Genomic DNA, 23476 nt, shown 5'->3' with positions numbered 1-23476 from the left:
GCCTCCTTCCCGGCGTTTCCTAGGAGGGGCCAGGCCGGGGGAGACTATCCTGCTTATAGTGGGGGACAGTGGCTGGCAGGGTAGATTTGCGCCTTGTAGACTAACTCCTAGATCTAGATCTATGCGATTCCCCGAAGGTTCTGACCCATCGCTTTCATATAGACAGACAGATAGGTAGCTGTAGCTCTCTCAATGTATAAAACATACAGACATCTAGAGAGTGAGAGATTTCCACACACGCACGCACGTTGTTTATATATATATATATATTATAATCAATATGGATAGATATTATGTTGATGTGTGTGTATATGTATATATGTATACACACGCACAGAGAAACATATCTGTCTGTATAAAGATATATAGATATCTGTCTAACTATAGATCTTTCAGGGGGGGCACAAAGAGATACTTCACAAGCTTTGGTGAGTTTCAGCTTATCATCGTGAGATGATGACATGATGAAACCTCTGATAAAGTGAGCTCCGTCTCCCAAAAGCTTGTGCTGTGTACCTCTCAACAGTAATTTAGTTTATAAGGTGCCAAATCTACTCTGCCTTCTGCTTGGCTTCAGTCTAATGTGGCTTAACCACATCTCTGCTAAAGGAGGAGAGTGCCCGGGGTTGAGTCTGAACGAGTGACATTCTTTCACCAACGTTTAAGGCTTATGTCTGCGTGTTTTCCCATAGAGAGATGACAATGCATAAACTGAGCCTGAAAGGTATAGGCCTAACAGTGTTAGTGTGGAGCACTTACGATGGTTATTTCTAATTTCTTCAGTTTAGAAGTGTGGCTGAGAACTTGATATTAAATCCAGAAAGAGGTAAAAGTTGTTCAGCTTTCTCACTGAGTTTCCAGTTAGTATTTTGATTTGTAAAAGAAACAAAGAGAAGAATTTTTCAGGATATTGGAAGCTGTTAAACCTGGTACAGCACATTGAAGAATGGGGAAAAAAGGGTTTAAATGGCTAGTCTTTCCTAACAGCACCCTACATGTCATTTTCTAAATATTATTTGAACTGTCCCAGGAAAATGAGCCTTTTGCTACTTACTCAACTTTATTAATTATTCTTCATATAATTATTTTTGCTAGTGTCTTTAGGAAGCAATCATTAAAGCTACAGTCTTGGAAATGTTTAAGTACATGCTTAACTATATGCATCTGAGTAGCTATACTGAGTTTAATAGAATAATGTGTGTATGGAAAGTAAAGCATGTGCATAACTCTCTTGTTTGAGGTCTGAAGTTTTACCATCTACTGCATTATTTTTTCCAAGTTGATCATATTTTATTTTTGTTGATCCATCTTTTAATCTGTTTTCTAATGCCTTTTTAAGTTGTGTGTCGCATTCTGGAAATGTAATGTAGTGCTCATTATTTTATTTGATGTTTAATTTCTTAATGCAGCTTGTCAATCTTTAGTGTTCTTTTCATGAACTTGATGCACATTCACAAAGCTGCTGGTCTGTGATGAATAATGTAGAAGAAAGTGTAGCCACTTTATTCCTTGTCAGTTGTACACTGATAGATCTGTACAACATACTGCTGCAGCACTGTACAAATTAATGATCTCTAGCATGTATATTTTTAACTTGGAACTGAAGTCTGTTCTGCTTTAGTTTGTAAAAACAGTCAAATTGCAATTGTGGAAATAATCCATAGTTGAATTTCCATGATCCTACTTCATAAGTTCATTGGTAAATGCATATAACTAATCTTTGTATTGTATTTTTCTTTGTACCTTTCATGAACATATTAGGTCTTAGGAAAAATAAGTACACAGCATTTATCACAATGGCTTTGGCTTGATGAACATCTGGCAGGAAATCTTAGTATGATGGTGCCTGCTTATATTCTGTCATTTTTTTTCTTCCTCTAGTTTTCTTTTAACATGTTTGATCATCCAATACCCCGAGTTTTCCAGAACCGTTTCTCAACTCAATATCGTTGCTTCTCAGTGTCCATGCTTGCAGGACCTAATGACAGGTCAGATGTGGAGAAAGGCGGGAAGAGTATGTGCATGTTTTATTTTGAATACTACATTGTTGAAGGTTACATGTGGATGATAATGTTCAGTAGTATTGTTTATAGAAAGTGGTTGCAGAAACAATGTTAGGCCCCAAGCATAAAAGCACATGTGTATGTGTTGGTTTTGTGGCTTGAGTAATAAGGGCACTGTATAACTCAAAATCATATTTTCCTATACTAGTATAAGTTAACTGATGCTGGGGTTGTTACTAATTTATGTAGAGATAAATGGGGAAAGGTCCATTATTTATTTTTTCACAAAAGTTTTTCTTTATCACTAATAATGTGTCATGTAAACTTCATAAGCTTTAAAAATCTTTTCCTCTCATTATTACTTTCTTGATAGCTCACTCAATTTGATCAAAAAAATAGATATGCTCACTTTACTTTCAGGCTGTCATGTCAGTCCTGTCTCATGATGTTTGAGTTGTCCCTATTTTGAAAGAATGAATGAATCCAACCAAAACAAATTTACTTGTGGAAAGCATATTTATTAATATGAAGTCCCATAACACTTTTATATTCTCCTTTCACCTGTGTCTCCAAAAATAAAATATACATTCTGGGCTAGTGACTATTGTTTGTCTAAATTAACTTCTGTTGTAATTTGAAAAATTACTTGTCTGAAGTCAGTACCACTATAATGTGCTGCCTGACAAAAAGGAAAGATAAGGCTGTATACTATATTGTCTTCCATAGCTGTGCTGTTCCTAATCTTACTTTACCTTTTTTGTTAATTTCTGCAGTAATTATGCCACCATCTGCTTTGGATCAATTGAGTAAGTAATTTTTATTCTGCGGTTAAAAACATCAGACAATAAGGCTGTGATAAATGCTTAGTCAAGTAACAGACTTACATATTCTTTAAGGTCTGGTTTAAATCAAGACATGCCAGGCGATCCCATATCGGAACAAAACATTGTCAAACAATACATCCAGCAAAAGATAATAAATACAAAGTCATTTGCTTTTGTCTACATGTTGCTTATATGATAGGCAGACAGCGTAAAATTTCCAACAGCTGCTTGACTCTAATGTGAATGTTTATATTTATGAAGTAATTTATCCTCTTTTACTTTTATGCTTACAAATAACTTGGTTTATTTGCTGGCTTGGTTTTACTGGGCAATGAGAATTCTCAAAGTTAATTTGAAAGGCAGAAAAAGGATGGTCATCCAACAAAATCAGGGGTTTGTTCCCTTTATTTAGATTTTCCAGAAGATAGGTGTTTTGACCATTTTTGTTCTTCTTTCTAGCTAAGGGCTCTTATCTTTGAACTTTCTTTTCCTTAGTACAATAAACCACTTGTCTAGAGAAACTCTAATGCATTACCCAACTGAAGATTATAAGTCATATTCTGCAGTTGATTGAAGCTTGAACAGAACAATGTCCTGTTTCAGTGCTAGTACAGTAATATTGTTTTGCCATGTCATCTTGCACTCCAGAGGAGCTTTGGAGAGGCACTTACAAGGGCTAAATGCCGAATCGTAGTCTAATATATTTGTATCTGCTTTATATCTCTGGCCTTGTTTGTGGAGCTGGGGTATTGAGCTAAACCATTCCAATACTAGGATATTAGCTTGTTATAATGTATAGCCTTAGTGCATCCTGTAACTGTGTGTTTGTTTGATAACAAATAGTACTTTTTCTCATTCACCAGGTCGACTTAACATTACCTACCCTATGTTGTTTAAGCTGACCAATAAAAATTCAGATCGAATGACACACTGTGGAGTGCTGGAGTTTGTAGCTGATGAGGGCATTTGTTATCTTCCACACTGGGTAAGTTGCCATTCATTGAACTGGCATAAACTGAAGAATAGGATTTGTGTGGTGTGTTGCTTTAATATTAAAGTAAAATGTTTGCTGAAATTGTATCCTTGTTGCACAATAACATTTTCAAGCATCTCAGTTTCAGCTGAAGCTTTGCTTTAAGTTAATCAAAGTAGATTGTGGCATGTATATTGTGGTGTTACTGAGGTACAGGGCTATGATAAAGCCCAGTGCAACCCTGTGGATTTCAGGGCACAAAGCCCGATATAGTTGCATATTCCCTGGGGAAATTCCTTATAAAATGATCTGGTTTGGTTGCCTAGGTTCTGGTATATAGTATCCTATCCTTGGCATCAATGTTGTTTGCAGATGATGCAGAACTTGTTGCTGGAGGAAGGAGGCTTGGTGCAAGTAGAGAGTGTCAATCTTCAAGTGGCTACTTACTCCAAATTTCAACCACAGAGTCCAGATTTCCTTGACATCACCAATCCCAAAGCTGTGTATCCTTTTCACTGAATACCTAATAGAATAACGGAAGGGGCTTGGGACTGTGGCTATACTTCTTTCCCATAATTAGAGAGGACGAGCTGGGAACAGCTTTCCAGGTACTGGTTTTATATTTCTAACACCAGGTAATAGTTGCTACTTCTCGAAAACTAGTAGCAGTAGAGCAAATGATCAGAAAAGTTGTGACTTGCCTGTAAAAAGTATGGCACGAAGTGAATGCAGTCTTCTAAACAAAGGCCAGGTAAGTTAAGGGTAACTTGTGTACAGGCAGTCCTCAGGCTTACGACATAATTGGTTCCTGAAAACTGCGTCTTAAGTCGAAATGTAACTCGGAACCATTTTTGCCGTAGGAAACAATGTTATAAATGGGGATTGGTTCCTGAACCAAGGCCCAATACCCTATTTTCACCAAGAATAACCCAGAATTTTGTACTCAATCAATTATAGATGAATAATATCACTGCATTAATGCATTTATATTGTAAATAGCAATCATATTGATTTGGAAGGACTTTGAGGTGACTTTGCTGGACTCTTTGAAGGGCTCTTGGTTGAACTTTTTGAAGGGTTGTTGGCTGAAGTCTTCTCAGGTGTCTTGGCTGTAGGTTTTTCTGGGTTCTTCTCGGCTTTCTTAAAGAAAGTGTCCAAGGAAGTTTGGACAGATGTTCTTCAGGGAGATGGGTGACGCAGCGAACTTGTTCGCTGATGTGATGTCACGTCAGATCAAGCATTGTAAAGTTGAAACGGGGTGTCAATTTATAAACATTGTAAGTGCAAAATGTTGTAACTCAATACGTTGTAAGTCGGGGACTGCCTGTAGTTGGTCTTAACTGGCTGTAGTTGTTGCTGAGGCAGTCTTTGACCCAATGGGCAAGAAAAGATGAGGAATAGTTTTTCTTTATAATGGTATGTATGTAACTCCTTGGTACTTGGTGAATCAGGCTGCTGACTTCAGAAGCCTAACTTGAGACAATCTCTCTACTTTTTTGCTGTCCTGGCCTTGTTTACTGGATGCTCTGAATGAGTAAGAAAAGGTGGGGGGTGGGGAAGGCCCATTATAGCTGGAAATGGATGTCTTGGCTTACTGTCTAGAGAATCTTTATCAGGCATCTCGAAGGTTATTTGTAAGAGATGCTTTACAACTCAATGCTTCTTGGACAGCTGTCCATGGTACTTAACATTTTAAGCCTGCTTGTTAGGAAAACCTACCACTGCAGAATGGAAATGTTATATTACTTTAATTCTACACAGAAAATAAGTATATTTTTCATCTTAACATAGTGCAAAGATTAGAGAATGCACTGAGAAATTTTGCCTGTCTAACCACCGGGGATGTAATTGCCATCAACTACAATGAGAAGGTATAGTATGTAAAATAAATGGCAGTATCTAAACACATCTCTGTGCGGTAAATGGAAAATCAGTTCTGGCTTTATACCTATTTATCACATGCATAAGCACTTTCCTAATCAATACAGCACCTGGGCACTGGTGCTTCCTTAATCTTCACAGACAGATAGTTGGATACTGGGGAAGCTAAATGGTCAGGAACAGATAGTTCCAAATAGAAAAGATGTCAGAGCTCTGAACAGAGACTTGAGAAGTATCTGGGAATCAGTCCCATAAATTGAAATAGGATCCAAATGTGCAGTCACCAATAAGAATTCTGTGTTGACATCACCTAAATTAGTTTCTGACAATGAATAGTGCGATCAATAGGTATTGTTGGTATTGTATCCGTATATCTTATGTTGTCACGTTTTAATGTGCCAAAGACTTCTGCATTGTCTCTCCATGGCTGCCTTGCAAGTAGTTATGGGAGAAGTTGGCATTTGAGGCAGCTGGACATTGAAGTAGCTGAGTGTGTTGGCAACCTCAGCAGGTGTTGAATTATTTGGGATTGTGGGATAAGGACATTTTCTGGAAATTTTGCATTATTCAAATTATGAAATAATGTTGGTGCTAAGAGTATTGTCATTTGATTTCAGAATCAAATACTTATTGCAAAAAAAGGATGCATTCCTTTCTGAGCTATGATTTAGATTAGTTATAGTCTCTGGCAGACAAAACTGTACTTGTTGAGGCTCTGTTCTTGGTATTTAAGGCATGCTTAGCAACCATGATTACTTTTTTGTTTAAAACAAAATCAGTTTCTGGAATGCATATCTACAGAAGAGGCAGATAATGGAGCTGCAGCATATGAAGGGCCTCACCTCAACAGTGAGAGGTTTCTATCCTCTTTGATTAATTCAGACTGAACCAGAAGATGGTGAGCAAGGGCAACCCTCGAGATCTAAGCTAAGAGAGCAGAGAGGAGGAAGAGCACATGTGAAATTCTGAGCTGTCAGAACTTCCATTAATTTTAATAGGAGCTTTATATCTTGTTATACTGGGCCAGTTGTGAAAAATGGGCTCTCAAGTGTCTCTTACCTAAATCAGTAATTTAAAGTGACATGACAGGGGGTGCCACTGGGAAATTCACTGAAGCTAGACATTTCATACTGACTTAATTTAAAATATGAGTATTGTAATTAAAAAAAAATGAAAGAAAAAGCCTGACCTGCCTCTTATTTGCTTATATGGCATACGAACAAGTTACTATGAGGTAAGCTAGGGTGTGGACTTAACATACTAGTGACTGTGGTAGCTACCAGTGGGCATGTTTGTCCTACTTTCTGTGAGGGATAAACTACTTCAACTACCATGGAGTAATGGCATGCATACAGGCACTTGTCACAGAGCAGCTGTTTTGCCTACCTACCTATAATTAAATGAAAAGTATTTGAAGCCAATGAGCCCAAACCTAACTTCTTTAAAATTATTGAATAACTCTTTAAATATTAATTGCGTTTTTGGGCTAGAGTGCCTGTTTTCCAGCTTTTAGCGTGGCTCCAATGATATACAGGTTAATGATAAGTCATGTCAGACAAAACTTAGTAATCAAACTATAGAAGGGCATGTTGCAAAACAAAGACAAGACGCCAAATTAAAACAATACTCATTCTAACTTGCAGCTGCTTCTTCAAAACAGGGTCAGAAGATGTAGAACCAGATGATTGGCCTTGACAAAATAAATCTGTCTAGCTCTGTTCAGAAGCAGATGGTAATCTTTACTATAAAATTCTGCCTTTTTGAAATACTGTTGCCTGTGATGGCTTCCAGAAGCATTGTTCTGAATTGAGGCCTTGCACTGCATTCTGTTTAAACACGAAGGCAGACCTTGCTGTTGAACAGCTTATAGTCCATTGAAACAAGTGTTCTTGGAAATGAAGGGTTCACCCAAGTGTCTGATCATTAATTTGCACACCAAAGAAAACCGCTTCATAATGTGATTTACTTTTTCAGATCTATGAACTTCGGGTGATGGAAACCAAACCTGATAAAGCTGTGTCCATCATAGAGTGCGACATGAATGTAAGTCAGGGTCTTGTGGCTGGACTTCTTTCGCCTATTGAGAAGGGGAAGGATTATCAGTGCATCACTGACCCATGCATCTTAGCTGGTCTGAAAAGATCTTGCACATTCAGGTGACTCAAGTGAGATGGTTCCTTTAAATCTAACTTTCTGATTGTCCTTTTTGGCACTTGTATTTTATGTTGTCATGAGAGGTACTGGCTGTTGGATAGTCCTTAAGACTGAAGGTCAAAGCAGCTGGTGTTCTATGCTACCCTGACAGTGGATTTACATTGTGCGCTGGAGAAGCATGGTTAGAGGTCCAAGCTGCCACACTTTCAGTATATTTGCTACCTGAACTTTTTAAAAGATAAATTATCTGTAGTTCAAAGTAGAGTGGCAGTCTACAGATATCTGGGAGTAATGTTATGACGCAGAAATCTAAAAATGAGGAGTTACTAGATTTAAACAAATAATCTCTTCTTATAAAAACAGGTGGATTTTGATGCACCCTTGGGATACAAAGAACCAGAAAGAAATACACAGCACGAGGAGACCACAGTGAGTAAACGTATCTTGTTTTCCAGAGCAAATTCTTTTTAGTTGCCAGCCTTGTTGGTTATAGAGCAGAGATCACTGTTGAAAACATTAGTCTGAAAAGGTCTTGATGGATCAAGATTCCAGGTCATAAAGTGTATTGCTTTCTCTCTTTCCTTCCCAATTCCATTTCATGGTAGATGGTCTGCCTCAAATGGTTTATTAAAAAAATTAAAACATGGATCTGTAAACTTATTTGGTAGGAATTGCATGGGACCATTTATGTTAATCACACATCACAGCATGAGTGTAATGAAGCAACTTGTTTTTCCTTCTTTTGAATAGGATGTTGAAGCAGATCACAGTGGATATGTGAGTGACATAGGATTTCGTGTAAGTCTGCTTTTTCTGTCTGTGAACTGGTGGGCAGGAACTTAACCAAGGAATGTGAAACCATGTTTCAGACATCTGCACAACTCCAATCCCTCTGCTTAGGGCTTTTCTTTATTACCTAACAAATAAAAATACAAACAGGATGACTCTGCCTCTCCAGGTCTGTGGGTCCTGTATTAGTCATTAGGGCTTCACAGCCCTTCTCTGTTGAGGTTCCCCAGCTGGCTTCTGCTTTGTGCAGGTGCTTGCCTCAGGCTTTCCATCTGTCAGAAATGTCCATTTTTCCTGAAGAAAGGGTGCTTCTATTGATGGTAGGTGCTGCTTGCAACTTTTAGTTAAATGACACCTCACCATTACAGGTCCTGCCTTCAGACAAGGCTCTGAGCCATTTTTGCAGATGCTCTCAAGAGCCATCACCTGGTGACCATCGCCAAAAGGAAATATATAATCCTTTGATTAAGAGAGATCCTGCGTAGTATATTCTTTCTGTAAGAAACGTTCCCTTGGGAATGTACAAAATACAAGTGCAGCAGTAAATATCATTTGTGGTAGATGAGCTGTGTTTAATGAGAGTAATGTTTAAGTGCATATTCTAGGGAAACAAACTTTGTTTTTATAATGTATATTGTTTAGCAACTCAGAGACTTTTCTATCAGTAACTATATTTATAATAAGGACTGAAAAAGTTCCCTTAATTAAAAATAGATTGAAATGGTGGAATAAGAACAACTAGATGCTGTTGTAGTATTAGGCTGTGCAGCCTTTGTAAGATTCAGCCACTTTAAGCAAATTCTGTATGTTAGTGAGCAGTGATTTATGAGCAGGTACTCGCATTAACCTTACAGGCTCTATATTACTTTATCTGGAGGATCAAGTAAGAATTCCTTCATAATTGGTCATGTTCATGTAAGTGGGTGGAGAGGTGCTAGCCAGTGATAGTAGGTGCCCTCTACTATGTCAGTGTAGGAGGATCTAGAACCTGGGAATTGAAATACCACTTTAGTTCCCTGCATGGCAGTGCAGATTACAAGTACTGGCTCAGCAGAGGAGCCCAAATCTTGATCCCTTGCTCATTCTAGCCACATATGTATTCATTATGTGCAGCTTAAATTTGAAGTGTTACATTGACAGTACCTGTAAAGTGGAACTTAAGGAGAACTGACTGTATTTACCATGTGCACTTGTAGGCATTCTCTGGCTCTGGAAACAGATTAGATGGCAAGAAGAAAGGTGTTGAGCCTAGTCCGTCGCCAATTAAACCAGGAGAAATTCGAAGGTTAGTCCATTTCATGCAGTATTCAACAGGTAAAAAATCTTTAAAGCAGAGTGAATCATTCTTAAAATACTGTTCTGCTACTGTCATATCACTGAGATCCTGATTTTTTTTTTCAGATGTTTGTTCAAGTAAAACATTTCTATTTTAATGGGCTAGAGTTCAGGGGTCATCAACTTTTTATGAGTGGCAGGCCAGATTAGCACAGCTTACTCCAAAGACAGAATGCCACTTGCAGTCCAGCTGCTGCCACTTTCCCCATCACTGAATTGCTGCCACTGTGCTTCCAACCTAGTCACTGCTTTCTGTGCTGCTGAGTTGTCACCAGTTTCTCCTCGCTACTGAATTGTTGCCAATTGCTTTGTGGGTTGGATGGAATTGTTTGGCAGGCCGTATTTTGCCCACAAGCTGTAGGTTGACAACCACCGGTCTAAAGTAAGCATTTAGCTTCCTTTGCTTTTAAAATTGGGCAGATAAGTCTTGTGGTCTTGTTTTGGATCTAGATGAATGCAGTTCAAAATTCTCAGTTTTAATAGAAATGGTCCTCTGAAAATATGGGTTGCAGCTCATTGGTGTAAGCATATATGGAAAACTAGCAGAAAAATTGAACCTTCTTGAAAAGTGCAGGCATGGCAAAGGAGCATGGCTGCACACAATTTAAATGTCAGTTCTTCACTGGAGGTTCTGTTTCTTGGCAGCATTTGCTTAGCACTTAATAGTTTTGTGTTCAGAGTCTGATGTGTTTACAACAAAGGCAGGTAATTATTATGACTGGAGGGCAGCTTCACAAGTTTTAGTGAGCTGTCAAGTGCTGCAAAGGTAGCCCCACCCCTTGACAGGTGCCCTGCCCCCTGGTTGCCATCTTGGTGACAGAAGTGCCACCCCCTATCCACTGACCTTTGTCACTGGAAGTCCCTGCTCTTGCCTCGGAAGTACTCCTTTTGGGAAGAGGGTTTGCCATGGTGGAACCAGGAAAAAACCCCAAGTTATATACTAACAATCTAACATTCAAAATAACATATTTTAATTTTATTTTTAAAAGATTTTTTTGTCCTAATTTTGTGCATGTTTGTGTTGTGTATAGAGGTGATTGCTCAAAATCAAGTCTTACTTTTGTATATTGCCCTGCAACAACCTGGAGCCCGTGCACCTTGCAGCTTCCCTGCCACTGCCAGCAGCACCATGCCACATCTGCTCCATACTGACCCCAGCAGGAGCAGATTAGCCAGACCTGCACACAGCCCTGACCCAGCCCGAGCCTGCTCTGCACCACTCACCCGTAGTGCATCCTGCTGCCTCCTGGGCATGCAGCAGGGTTGGAGCAGCTTTGTGCTGGACTGCCTTTCCAGGCAGCTGCTGGCCCCAACCCCGTGGTACTGGCAGGGACCTGTGCGCAGCCTTGCCCCGCCCTGTGCTTGCCGCAGGCTTGCCTGCTTACATTGAACAGCTGCAGCAACAGTAGTGCCAGCGGGACAGAAGTGTGCTCCGTGCAAGGGGAAAAGCAGCCCCTCTCCCTCAGTGCTGCCCAGTGCTTCCTGCAGCAGCTGTGCAGAGCCCACGCTGGGCTGCCTTGTGCTGTCACTGTGGGCTGTCCCATGGGGCAGTGCAGAGCAGATGCAGGGCAGCCCAGCATGGGCTCTGCATGGCTGCAGGAAGTGCTGGGCAGCCCCTTGGGCAGTGCTGAGGGGAAGAGGCCACTTTCCCTTGCACCTACCACACTTCTGCCCTGTTGGCACTGCTGTTGCTGCAGCTGTTCAGTGTGAGCAGGTGAGTTTGCAGCAGGGGCGGGGCAGGTCGGGGCTGCGCACAGATCCCTGCCAGTATCGCGGGGCTGGGGCCAGCAAATGCTGCTGCCTGGAAAGGCAGTCCAGCGTGGAGCCACTCCAGCCCTGGTGCATGCCTAGGGGGCGACAGGACATGCCACTGCGGGACAATGCTTGAGCCAGGCGTGACTGAGGAACCCACCATGGGCCAGACAAAGCCCTTCCACGGGCCGGATCTGGCTTGTGGGCCATATTTTGCCCACCCCTGGTTTACAAGACAGTTGTGATGACAGTCATTCAAAGAAGTCAGAAAGAGATTCAAATAGGAGGAAAAAAAAGCCAAGGATCCTTCTTTTATTGTTTATTGCATGTGTTCCTCTGTAGTGGGTGCAAAGGTTTCTTCTTTAACTCAATATTTCAATCTTCCTTTTCCAGAGGGATACCCAATTATGACTTCAAAATTGGTAAAATCACCTTCATCAGGAACTCACGGCCACTAGTCAAGAAAGTTGAAGAGGTAAGTAAGACTGAACCTTGCCCTTTGAATACAGGAATTATTACCATGCGAGTCTGCATTGCTTTTGGGTTCCACACATGCTGGAACACTTTGTCTAGTCTGATGCTGCCCAGCCATCTAAGATCAGACCGGTTCAGAACAGTATGCTAGTTTTGAATATAACCATTTTACTGGAACTCGGCCAAAATCATTTCCTAATAGCATGAGCAAATTCCTTTCACTGAAGGATTTTTTTTCATGGAAAATAGTGCTGCTTAGGGTATTTGACTCTGGCTTCTGATCAGTGTGATCTCTTTCCTGCTGATAAATCCATCAACAATGGGGATTATTGTGTTGCAAGCACTTCTTATCACAGATTGCTTTGGCTCCGATAGGAGTTACTGCTGTTAATCTTTGATGGAGAAAATAGGGCTCTGTTGTAGTATACTATCCATTTTATGATGATCAGACATATTTTTCAGTAGATGTGAATAAATGGTAGCATGTTAGGGTGGGAGTGGCTCAATCTCTTGTATCTGTTAGATCAGGGTGTCAGATGTGGGCCTGATCCAGCCAAAGGAGTCCTGCCATCTGGCCTGTGGTGTTGCCCAGGGGTCTGACTAGACCTACGTGAGATCAGGCTGACAGAACTCTGCCCACCCCAGCATACGTGATCCAGTGGTTGCTCCAGGCAGTCTTGGACCCACATTGCATGTGGTGCAGATCCTGAAGTGGCCAGAACGGGAACTGGGTGCAGCTCGGTCCAGCCAAAGCAGTACCCAGTTTGCACATGGTGCCTGTCCTGGCAGACTGCCGCATGTGGCACCTGTTCCAGGACCTAGGCTGCTCACAGATCCTATGTGCAGTTTGGATCTCGGTCTGGTTGGAACAGGCGTTGTATAACAGTCCTGAATGCAGGTCCCAGACCAGCTGGAATGGCCACCAGATCAGGTGTGCTGGGGCAGGAGGAGAGAGAAAAAGAGAGGAACTGTTGGCCAGATCCAGCCTGCAGACTGGCTTAACACCACTAATCCAGCTCATGCAGCCTAGTGAGTCTGATTCCCCTATGTTAGGTGGTGAATAAGGATGGGAGCATTTTACCTGGTAATGAAGATAAATCATTTCTTGTTGAGGACCGTTGGATCCATTTTCTGGGTCCTGAGCCTTTGTCAGCTTACGTTCATCATGAAGAACTTCTGTTAATGCACATAATCTACAGGAAAAACTTAGCTATTCTCTTGTTAGCTGATTTTTAAAGATTTGCCTAGTGTGGGTATAAAGGAAAATAAGAAATGGAAGTGGTGCCAGTGGACTTTAATGCTTTTATTAAATTGTAAGGTCACTAAAATACTAACATTTTTGATGGATGAAAGCTGTTATTGAGTCCCTACCATCACTTATTGTGGCCTCATTGGTTTAGCAGTGGTCACAATTAGTATTAGCAGTGAAACTAGTCAGAACTCAACCTATCTGAAATAACTGCTTATTTGATGTGGTGCGAGCAAAGGCTTTGAAATCTGGATAAAGGGCAAACGGCTGGTTCTTTTTGCCTGACGGAGATGGTAGCCTGCATTAATTGTGGATATTTTAAGTGATGAGAGTTGCACTGTAGAAGTTTTACTTCAGTGATTGAGATTTAGCACATATCAGTGCTTTTATGAGGGAATACTGTCTGAAGTAAGTGTCTGAAGACATACATCTCAATTATGAACAAAGGAAATCTAAATAATGTCTTCTCCTTCCTCCATTTCAGGATGAGTCTGGAAGCCGGTTCATTGCATTTTCAGGAGAAGGTCAGTCCCTGCGGAAGAAGGGAAGAAAACCATAAGTTATGGAACGTTTAGCCAGCTGGGAGGAAAATAAAGTAATACTCAGCATATTTGGATTTTAGTTAGTGTGGTTAAGAGGAGAGAGACTTTGTTTTTATGAAACACAGACACTGTTATCATCTTTTTTTTAATTTTAAGTGGTGTTACTGGTTTGAATTCTTATTTTCATTTGAAAACTAAATTCCAGGAGATTGAAATGGTTCCTTTTGTGTTCTGGAAAGAGGGGAAAGTACTTCTCAGGTTTATCTGAGATAACAAAAACCACCAAACTCTGCTTTATTCAAAGGAACAGTGACTTTTCTGCTGACTCAGTCCTGGAGACTGTGCTACCCTCTCTTCTATCCTTGGTGATAATAGTATTATATTCTTCTATGCTTGATAGTTTTCCTTGCATTTTGGCCACTGTTTCAAACAAGATTTTCAGAGACATGTTCATGACAGACCAAGGCTGACATAGTTAGATGATGTGAGACCTTAATGGGAGGAAACCTCCTCTTGAAGACCTCCAAGTCAGGTGATAGTACCACCTCTTTTGGCAGCCCGTTTCAGATTCCAGCTACCCTGTGAAAAATTTCTTCCTAATGTCTAACCCGAATCTACTCTCCACTAGTTTGTACCCATTATTTCTAGTTATTCCTAGGGGTGCCCTGGTAAATGGCGCATCTCCAATTCTCTGTTGTCCTCCCTCAATAAACTTAAAGGTGGCTACAAGGTCTCCCCTCAGATGTCTCTTGTGAAGGCTGAAGAGTTCCAGATCCCTCAACCTCTCCTCATAGGGTCTTGCACAAAAGCCACTAATCATATGAGTGGACCTCCTCTGAATCCCTCTGACCAATGTTGCATAAAGGGGGAGCATTACCTCCCCTGATCTGTTGGTCATACATCTGCTAATGTACAATAAGGTGAGATTGGCTTCGTTACACTGCTGACTCATGTTCATCTTGGAGTCAACTATAACTCCAAGATCCCTTTCAGCTGCTGAGGAGGTCATCCCCCAACCTGTAGGTGTGCTGGGATTCCTCCCTAGGTGGAGTACCTTGCATTTGTCTTTGTTGAATTGCATCCTATTTCATTCTCCCCATTGATCCAACCTGTCCAGATTGGCCTGTATCCGTTCCCTGCCCTCCCGTGTGTTAACTTTGCCCCATAATTTGGTGTCATCTGCAGACTTGGACACAGTGCTCTCCACACCCCTGTCCAAATCGCTGATGAAGATATAAAATAACACCAGTCCAAGGACCAAATCCTGCGGGACACCACTGCCCACCTCCTTCCAGGCTGAAAATGACCCATCCACTACCACTTTAGGTGCGGCTCCTAAGCCAGTTGGCCACTCACCTGACTGTGTAAGCATCCACTCTGCAACCTGCTAGCTTCCTTATGAGAACAGGATGTGAAACTATCAAAGACCTTAAAGTCCAGGTAGATGACATCTGCCTCAGCTCGTGTCAAGGCAGTGTGTGACCTGGTCGTAAAAGGCTATAAAGTTTGTCAGGCAGGGTGTACCTGTGACGAACCCGTGTTGGTTTCCCTTCAGTATCATTTCCCCTGCTGGGCCTTCACAAATGTGCTCTTTAATGATTTTTTACAGTGTTTTCCCAAGGATAGAAGTAAGACTGGCTGGCCTAAAGTTACCTGGCTCATCCCTTCTCCCCTTCTTAAAAATGGGTACCACATTGGCTCTTTTCCAGTCCGTGGGGACCTGGCTGGAGTACCATAAGTGCTCAAACAGTTGTGCTAGTGGCTCAGCTATGACACTGGCCAATTCCTTCAGCACCTGTGGATGGAGGTCATCCGGGCCTGCTGACTTGTACCCATCCAGCCCCTCCAAGTGCTTGTTAACTAAGCACTAACCATTGGCAGTCTAGTGCCTCCCAGACATCTATCTATGTTCAAGGTGGGGGAGTTGTCCTGGCCAGTACCTAGGAATACTGAAGCGAAGAACTCATTGAAGAGCTCTGCCTCTTTCCCTGTGTCAGCCACCAACTGTTCAGATTTGTACTGCAGGGGCCCTGTGTTACTCTGCACCTTCCTTTTGCTCGCTATGTATCTGTAGAAGGACTTTTTATTGTCCTTGATTGTTGTAGCCAGCCAAAGCTCCAGTCCTGCCTTGGCCTGCCTGATTCCCTGCAAGAGCGCGCCAGGGAGGTATACTCCTCCTTGGTGGCTGCCCTCTGCTTCCACTGCCTATACATCTCTTTCTTTGCCCCCAGTCTTTTCTGGAGTTCCCTGTTCAGCCAAAGAGCCTTTTTTGTCCCTTTGCCCCCTTTCCTGTGTAAGGCGATAGACTCCTTTTTGCCCCAAGGATCACACTCCCTTGAGAAACAGCCAACCCTCCTGGACCCCCATTTGCTCGATGCTTTTGAGCTCAGGCACCTCACTAACTAGCTTTTTAAGTTTACTAAAATTGTCCCTTCTGAAGTCTAACGCTTTAGCCTTGCTGGTTATTTTTCCTACTCTTCGCTGGATTGTGAAAGTGACCATCATTTGGTCAAAATCTCCCAGGTTACTGTGTACTCACAGGTAACCCATAAGATCATCTCCTGTTGCTAAGCCCAGGGACTGGACACCTCCTGGGTTAGGTGGAGGTCCTGCACACAGTTTAAGAACCTACTTGAGTTCTTTGTTTTGGCCGTTTGCTCCTCCCAGCAGATGTCCAGGTAATTTAGGCCCCCCGTGACCACTGCCTCTCTTGCCTGAATGGCCTCTGAGAGCTGCCTGGAGAATACCAGGTTTAGCTCATCCTGATGAGGAGGTCTGTAGTAGACCCCCACTACCAAGTCCTTTTCCCCTGGACCCCCTGTATCATGACCCACAATGCCTCAGTATCCCCCTCCTCTACCCCTGCCTTGTTGATGGAAGATGTGTCTGCTCCCTAACAGAGCGAGCTACACTCCTTATACAAACTTGTCTGATTGTAGTTTTGATATTCAGTAATAAATCAATCTAAGGGATCCTGCTTCTAAAGAATCAACCACTTGGGGTTATTTGCTATTTTACTTAATGCCATGCCTTTTTAATAGAGATACAATAGATTATCTTATTATCCAGCAGTTACTGTAGTAAAATAGTGCTGTGTATTTGAATGGTGAAGACACAGCTTCAGAGTTCTGCTTGGGTAACTGAACACTGACTAGTCTGATATGTGCTGGCCTCTGGAAATCAAGCAAAGGAGTTTTGTTTTCCCCAAAGCGATTCGTAGTAAGCGGTGACCTGCAGCTGCCTGCCTGTGCCAGCCAGGTGTGAAATCCATGTTATCTCTTAATAGAAAAGTGTGAGAGTGGCCACCAAAACCGTCTCTTTAATTGTCTGTTACAAGTGAGACACCTGCAGGCATGGCCATACAGACATCCTGCCTCTTGGGCGGAAGGAGTGAGAGCCTGGAGCAGGGTCAAGCTCAGGGCTCCAGTTCCGCGGAGGGCACCGGTCCTGCTCGCACCGCCCGTGTCCGTGCCCGCCTCTGCCGCGTTCACGGAGTTTCCCGCGTCTCCCTGGCCGGGCAAGTGCCTCGACCCAGAGAGGTGCAAACAGCTGGGTGTCAGGGCATCTTCCTCTGACTGAGAGGGTTTGCCAAGGATGCGGACCTTATAATAAAGAGGCATCTCTGTAAGAACGCACGACACCCAGCGTCACTTCGTTCCCGTCGGAGCTGCGAGAGACGCCCGGAAAACCTGCCCTTGGCCTCGTCCGGCTGAGGGAGATAAACCCGCTCTTTATGACGCGGGTGTCTTCCGGGGGCGGGGCGATGACCGCTCCCAGGAGGCCGCAGGGGCCGGGCCGGGCCGCGGCCATGTTCTCGCGTCCCGCCCACAGCCTGGCCATTGGCCGCATTGGTGTGTTGGCATGTGAACACGCTGAGTGGCTCAACTGCCTGTCTCTCACGCCCGCTCTCTCTCGCGATTGGCTATCGCACAAGCCAGGGGCGGAGCAAAGCTCGCAGTCGAGCACCGGCGGATGCTGCCGAACCCTTGTCCGCTCCCGCCGAGCAAACGAGGTCTGTCTCAAGGTCCTTGGCCATTGGCTTCGGATGCGCTGTCTGTCAAGTGGCCCTGCATTCTGATTGGCTCGCTGGGCTGAGGAGGCTGCGCCGAGGGGGCAGGGGCAGTAGCATGGCTGACAGCGGCGAGTGGCGGGTAAGTGGAGGCGCGTTCAGTTCCTCCTCCCCCCGGTCGCGTGAGTGCGGGGCACCGCGGGCACAATGCTTCAGGCTGCGCGTGTCCGGGGCGGGCGGGGAGCACATGAGGCCCCCCGCAGCGCAGCCACCTGTAACCCACGGGCCGCGCCTGTCCAGCTCGGAGATCGCTCAGCTTCCAGGGCAGAGAGGTTGGTCCTCAGTCCAGAGATCTGTGGGCGCTGCTACACGTTACATCCATCACCCAATTCAGTGCTGAGTCACGCGGTAAATGTAGACCGGCCGGGTAAAAATGACCCTCTGGCTATAAAAAGAGCTACCGGCTAGTGACCTACTGCAAAGATGCAGCGCTCGAAAAGGTGTAAGAGCTCCAGAGCCAGTTTCCATCCAGCTTTCACTGGAGCAGGGCCCCAGTTGAGGCCATAGATCCAGGGGGCTGGGGGGATTGTTTTCTCCTCACCTCAGTGTCTTTTTAAATGTACAGCGGCTTTGCACTTTCTTGCCAGCCGCCACGAGCCTGTGGTGATTATTGGTCTGAATGGAAACACTGCAAGGGCATCCAAAACCTCTTCCATCACTACTACACGTTTGGAGAGGCTCCTTCCTGCGCTCAGTGGAAAACGGATTACAAGGACTGCAGAGAGTGGGAGAGAAGCAAGAGTGCACATGCTAAGGTACAGGGAACACCCAAGGGGAAGCTGTATTAAATACTCACCTGGAAATCAAATTGCACATCCAACTCAGTGAGCCTTTCACCATCTCACATGCCAAATCTGCTCACCCACTTCCACACTAATGAAAAGGCTGTTTTCCTCACTTGTCAGCAGTAAGTCATTGCCCTGCTAGAGCACCCTAAAATATTTCAAGCTTTGTTTAATAAAAGAAGAGGCCTTCTCCACAGTTGTAAAGCCCTGCGTGAAGATTTTAAAATGTGTTACTACTGTTAACATGGGTGTGTGAGAGTTCTGGGAAGTGGGGCTAATTGCTGCATTTAGAAAATTTACAGGTCTTTAAAAGTAATTAAATTTTGAGCCAAAAATGCTTGTAACAGTCTCATACAACCTAGAACTGTTTTCAAATGTTGGCCAGATTCAGAACAGTAGGAGGGAAAGTACCTTTTGCCACTCCCCATTAAGTGTTACCACCAAAATTAAGCAAACTTTGTCATGCTGACTATAGCACCCTCTTAAAAATCTCTCCCTTGGTCCTTATCTATGTCCATATTTACTGCAGGAGCAATAGCAAGCATGATCATGTCATAAGTCAAATTTTTGTGCCATGTCTGCATTGCCACATTACTGTTGCAATCAGCTTTCATTGTAGCATGACCAGCTTTTGTTCCACTTTGTATTATATGTTCACAGGTAAGAAATACCATGGTCTGTGCAAGTAGCTGATGTTTTAAAGGGTGCTTGGAAGATGAAACAGTATGTGAGCATCATGTTGTCATACATTTTAGGAATCTCTCTGTAAGAGTGAAAGAGCCCGGATTCTGGAGAAACAGAAACATGCTCCTGTGTGGACGCTGAGGAAAGGCCCACCAGCTGATTGGTACCTTCCACTTAATGAAGACAAACCAAAGTAGTAATAGTAATGGCTGTGTTTGGCCCTTTTATAACGGAAGACAAGAGCAGTTCATGCAGTCTTTTCCACTGAGAGATGCAGAAGCTACAAAACTGTAGCATCTGATCAAGTCATCTCAGCTTATTTTTGTTCCCATTGGTCAAACACTTGACTAGTACCCAGTTATATTTAATGTTTTTTAAGACATGTCTTCCTGAGATGTATTTAAGAGTACAGTCAGGGTGGCAAACACCAAAGATGCAGTAGATCTGCGTTTTGCTCTGGTGAAATTATTCTTAGGTGGTGGTGTGTTTTTGTAAACGTGTTTGCTGAAATATTAAAAATAAAATTGTAAATGGCATCCACAGATAGGTCTGTTGTGGTCTTAAGCAAATGTAGTTAAAAGTAGAATCTCTTATCACATTATTCATTAGCCATACGGCATTTTTTATTTTTCACTTTCTTGCAATATGAATTTTATCTGTTTTTTTTTTCTACTGTATCAATTTTCCCTTTCATATGCACCCACAAACACCTCAAAAATCCAAATGGAAGTTAAAGTAGAAACTGAAACTTTTCTTCCTACAGACTGACACAGTTGTTTCAACAATCCTTCCCTGTATCATGATTATATCTCGAGTTATAGTTACAGCAGAGAACAGCTACCAAGGAACAGATAAAAGAAAAAGATTCCATAAATATGTTTTAAAAAATAAAACTCTCTCCCTAACCTGCTGTAAAGTTTACTTAGTTTTTATTGGACATTTTATTACCAAGGTGGCTAATTCTAAGAAAGAAAGGGGGCAGGGAAAGGTGGGAATTTCATTTTCTGTGAGGATTTCCTGACAACCACGTTAATCATAATTTTTGACATACCAAAACAGTTTAGTTTAATCCCATTGTGTCCTTTAACAAACTAAGCGTCTGCTGCCAGCCGCATGGCAAACTGCCCCCCTCTCAGTATGTGTACACCTTGGTGACATCATTGTACTTCCCCTCAGGAGCTTCATAGCCAGGAGCTGGTGGTGTATAACTTGGACCCTCTTTCTCAAAAGGAAAGAGTCCCACATCTTTCCTTATTGCTGCTTGGTAAAGTTCTTCCGATTCCAGACGCAGTTCCGTTAGTGCTTCCTCCTGGGCTGCTACAAGCATGGTAACTGTTTGCATGTCTGCCTTGTGCTGGTTTTGCTTGTACAGGGCCCATTTCTTCATTAGTAGGGCACGTCTCTCGCTCTCCTCAACCGACAGAGGGGCGGCACTTCGGACCCTGGCAAATATCAAAGGAAGTAACAATTTTTAACACACAAACTACTCCCATTCCCAAAACTGAGCATTTAAAAAAAAGTCACAGGTGCACTGTAGGGAGTCAAGTTGACCCAAAAACCACAGTAGCTGTGTTAATTTACATAAAAGTGCTTTATAATCCTACAGTAAAAGTTTATAACAGGAAATTCAACTTATCCAAGGTACTTTGTTTTGCTTTTTTAAACAGAGAAGACACAAAATGCTATTTCAAAAGGCTGATGATAAATTTTGCAAAATTTCTTTACGCATATTAATTAGACTGATGTACCAGAGCAAGGCAATTATTTTCCCTTGTGAGAGAAACAGTGCAAATTTAAGACCACCTCTGAAAAAATGCACATCCTCCACCCAGAACTACAATTCTACTTCCATTAGAAAGACAGAACAGTGCTTCAGAACTGGGCAGAAAGAAAACAAACTGAAACTTGAAAGTGACAACTTTCTCAATCCTTTAGCTGTTTATCACCATACTGCTATCCATAGACAAAAGCCAGAGTAGCTCATGGACATGAGTGGCATCACCTCCAGGATTTGCTTCCACCTCTACCTCTCTCCTGTTCATTATCAACTCTACAGCCAAAGCTGACAGTTCTCTGTACCTGGTGCTATCCAAATATTTGCTTGGTGTTATGAAGTCCTCAATGGGAATCAGTTGCAGGGGAGCTTTCTCCAACTTTCTTATCTTCTTTTTCAAACGCTCCCTCACCATTTGCTCTCTTTTTGGATCCACCCTCTTCTTCTTCCTTTGGGGTTCTGCTCTAATGGAAAAAAAATCAATTTGAAAAATTCCATATTTTTCCATATTCATGAACTAGCAATAACTTTTATTTCTACATTGTGCTGTTGCCCAAGGAAGTTTTAGAAAAATAAAAATGTTTATAGACAACAGATCACAGGACATAGGTTTTAGTGAAGCTGAGGAGCTGGATTAAAGTCAAGCTAGACTTGAAACTGTAAATGGCAAAGGCAAAATTATTATTTTTATTAGGCAGTGTTATGTGAGGTAAGTTTACCTGGGGTGTACTTACAAAAACGTACTGTTTTATTTTGGCAAGTTTTAAACTTATAAACACATTTTCTGTTTCAAGTGCAAGTTTCTTATTTACATGATTGACACGTTTAACACACTGATAGATTTGGTATGACCTTAACTAAGTGCTGCCCAACCTCTTTGCCCCACAGAGTGGATGGGGAGTGCCAGGTCAATCTCTGGGTCCAGCCCCACCATAGCAACACCCATCTTGGAAACTGGGCAGCGGGGGAGGGATATCAGTGTTAATTGCCACCGCACCCTCACTGCCATATTTCCTGGCCAGTGAGCAGCCCTGTGGGGTGGATGATGTGGCTCTGGGACAAATTTATCCTGCAGGTTTGTCCTCCAGCCCTGCTGGAAGAGCTTAACTGGTGGAAGTGAAGCACCCTTGGCTAAACCAATAATAAAACAGCATAAAAAGAGGTATTATTTTGGGAGTAGAGTCTCCTGTCCAAAGTGCATCCCAGCAGCCTATGGGATCCTACATTCAACTGCTCACTGCTTGAGCTGCCTGATTAACCACACTTTGCTAACCAGACCTGGCTCTTCCCAAACTGCACTGGGATCAGACGCACCTTTGAACCTGTATGGACTGACCTATGTTGAATTTAAAAAATGCCCCAATAACAACGAAAGGCGAGAGCACCGGATAAGGTCTGGCGAGCAGGAGCAGCACCCTGCAGTTACCTCATGGGGACGGACGCCTTGAACGCCAGCACCGAGGTCTGCCAGTGGCTGCCCCAGGACTGGAGGGCACGGGACGGCGGTGAGCTGCGGGGAAGAGAGCAGGTGGTCAGTGCAAGTCGGGCAGGGCGCTGGTCTGGCTCGGGGAGCCTCCTGGAGACCGGGGGTGTCCTCCACGGGGACATCCTGACAAGGAAGTGCTCTGCGCGGAGGGGCGGAAGGCAGAGCTGGCTCTGAGCGCCAGGTTCCCTGTCGCCCTGGAACTGCCCCAGCCCCCACTCTAGGCCCGAGGTTCAGAGCAGCCCGTCCCACGCGGGGAATTCATTGCCGCCCTCGGCCCCACCTGAGCGCGGAGCCGGCCGCTGCGCCCCACGCTGGGCAGAGCAGCCTGGCGGCCCACATGACCCGCGCGCGGGTAACGGCGTCGGCTCGGAGGAGTCCTACTGCGCCGTAACCGCGGCGTCCGCCCCGGAAACGCAGCCGGCTGCAAGCCCATTCCCCCACTCCTGAGTTCCGCCGCGCCGAGGTTCTGCGCCGGCCACAGCGCCCCTCTCGGCGGGAGGGACGCAACGTGCGCGCGGCGGGGCCGCCTGGGGACACCCCGTGACCCGTACTGCCCCAGAGCAGGCCTCTGTGCGCCCTTGCCCTCTTCGCTGCCTTCCCAGGCCTCTCCCTTTCTTGGAGGCTGCTCCCGCCCCGGGCCTTCAGGCAGGTGCCACAAACTTTCCACACACAGAAAAAGGGATCCATAAAGTCCCCTGGCAC

General features: G+C 43.7%; 3 protein-coding genes across 4 annotated transcripts in view; 2 read left to right on the top strand and 1 right to left on the bottom strand.

Annotated features, from left to right (window-relative positions):
- The window catches only part of UFD1L (ubiquitin fusion degradation 1 like (yeast)), a 19536-nt gene extending 5462 nt beyond the window's left edge, over window positions 1-14074 (top strand). Inside the window, exons 2-13 of one of the 2 annotated variants that reach the window (XM_019506958.1) lie at window positions 693-826; window positions 1882-2014; window positions 2777-2809; window positions 3691-3812; window positions 4173-4303; window positions 5599-5671; window positions 7656-7724; window positions 8199-8264; window positions 8586-8633; window positions 9821-9909; window positions 12105-12186; window positions 13919-14074. In XM_019506958.1, the coding sequence (XP_019362503.1) occupies window positions 1894-2014; window positions 2777-2809; window positions 3691-3812; window positions 4173-4303; window positions 5599-5671; window positions 7656-7724; window positions 8199-8264; window positions 8586-8633; window positions 9821-9909; window positions 12105-12186; window positions 13919-13993 (909 nt within the window). In that variant the 5' untranslated portion in view covers window positions 693-826; window positions 1882-1893 and the 3' untranslated portion in view covers window positions 13994-14074. The remainder of the gene's footprint in view (window positions 1-692; window positions 827-1881; window positions 2015-2776; window positions 2810-3690; window positions 3813-4172; window positions 4304-5598; window positions 5672-7655; window positions 7725-8198; window positions 8265-8585; window positions 8634-9820; window positions 9910-12104; window positions 12187-13918) is intronic. The other variant, XM_019506957.1, reaches the window with a different exon arrangement.
- Window positions 14075-18046: 3972 nt separating this feature from the next.
- CUNH22orf39 (chromosome unknown C22orf39 homolog) lies at window positions 18047-20056 on the top strand. The gene is made up of 3 exons (XM_019506959.1): window positions 18047-18127; window positions 18633-18800; window positions 19586-20056. The coding sequence occupies exons 1-3, from the start codon at window positions 18104-18106 to the stop codon at window positions 19709-19711; spliced, it is 318 nt and encodes a 105-aa protein (XP_019362504.1). The 5' UTR covers window positions 18047-18103; the 3' UTR covers window positions 19712-20056.
- Window positions 20057-20429: 373 nt separating this feature from the next.
- On the bottom strand, window positions 20430-23476 carry MRPL40 (mitochondrial ribosomal protein L40). The gene is made up of 4 exons (XM_019506956.1): window positions 23055-23476; window positions 22715-22798; window positions 21594-21752; window positions 20430-20956 (listed from the first exon to the last, which is right to left on the bottom strand). The coding sequence occupies exons 1-4, from the start codon at window positions 23459-23461 to the stop codon at window positions 20647-20649; spliced, it is 960 nt and encodes a 319-aa protein (XP_019362501.1). The 5' UTR covers window positions 23462-23476; the 3' UTR covers window positions 20430-20646.

The sequence above is a fragment of the Gavialis gangeticus genome, unplaced genomic scaffold (genome assembly GCF_001723915.1).
Source record: "Gavialis gangeticus isolate Ggan-Ray unplaced genomic scaffold, GavGan_comp1, whole genome shotgun sequence".
Lineage (NCBI taxonomy): Eukaryota > Metazoa > Chordata > Crocodylia > Gavialidae > Gavialis > Gavialis gangeticus.
Note: the sequence above shows the minus strand (reverse complement) of the source record. Positions and strands in the feature narration are given on the sequence as shown.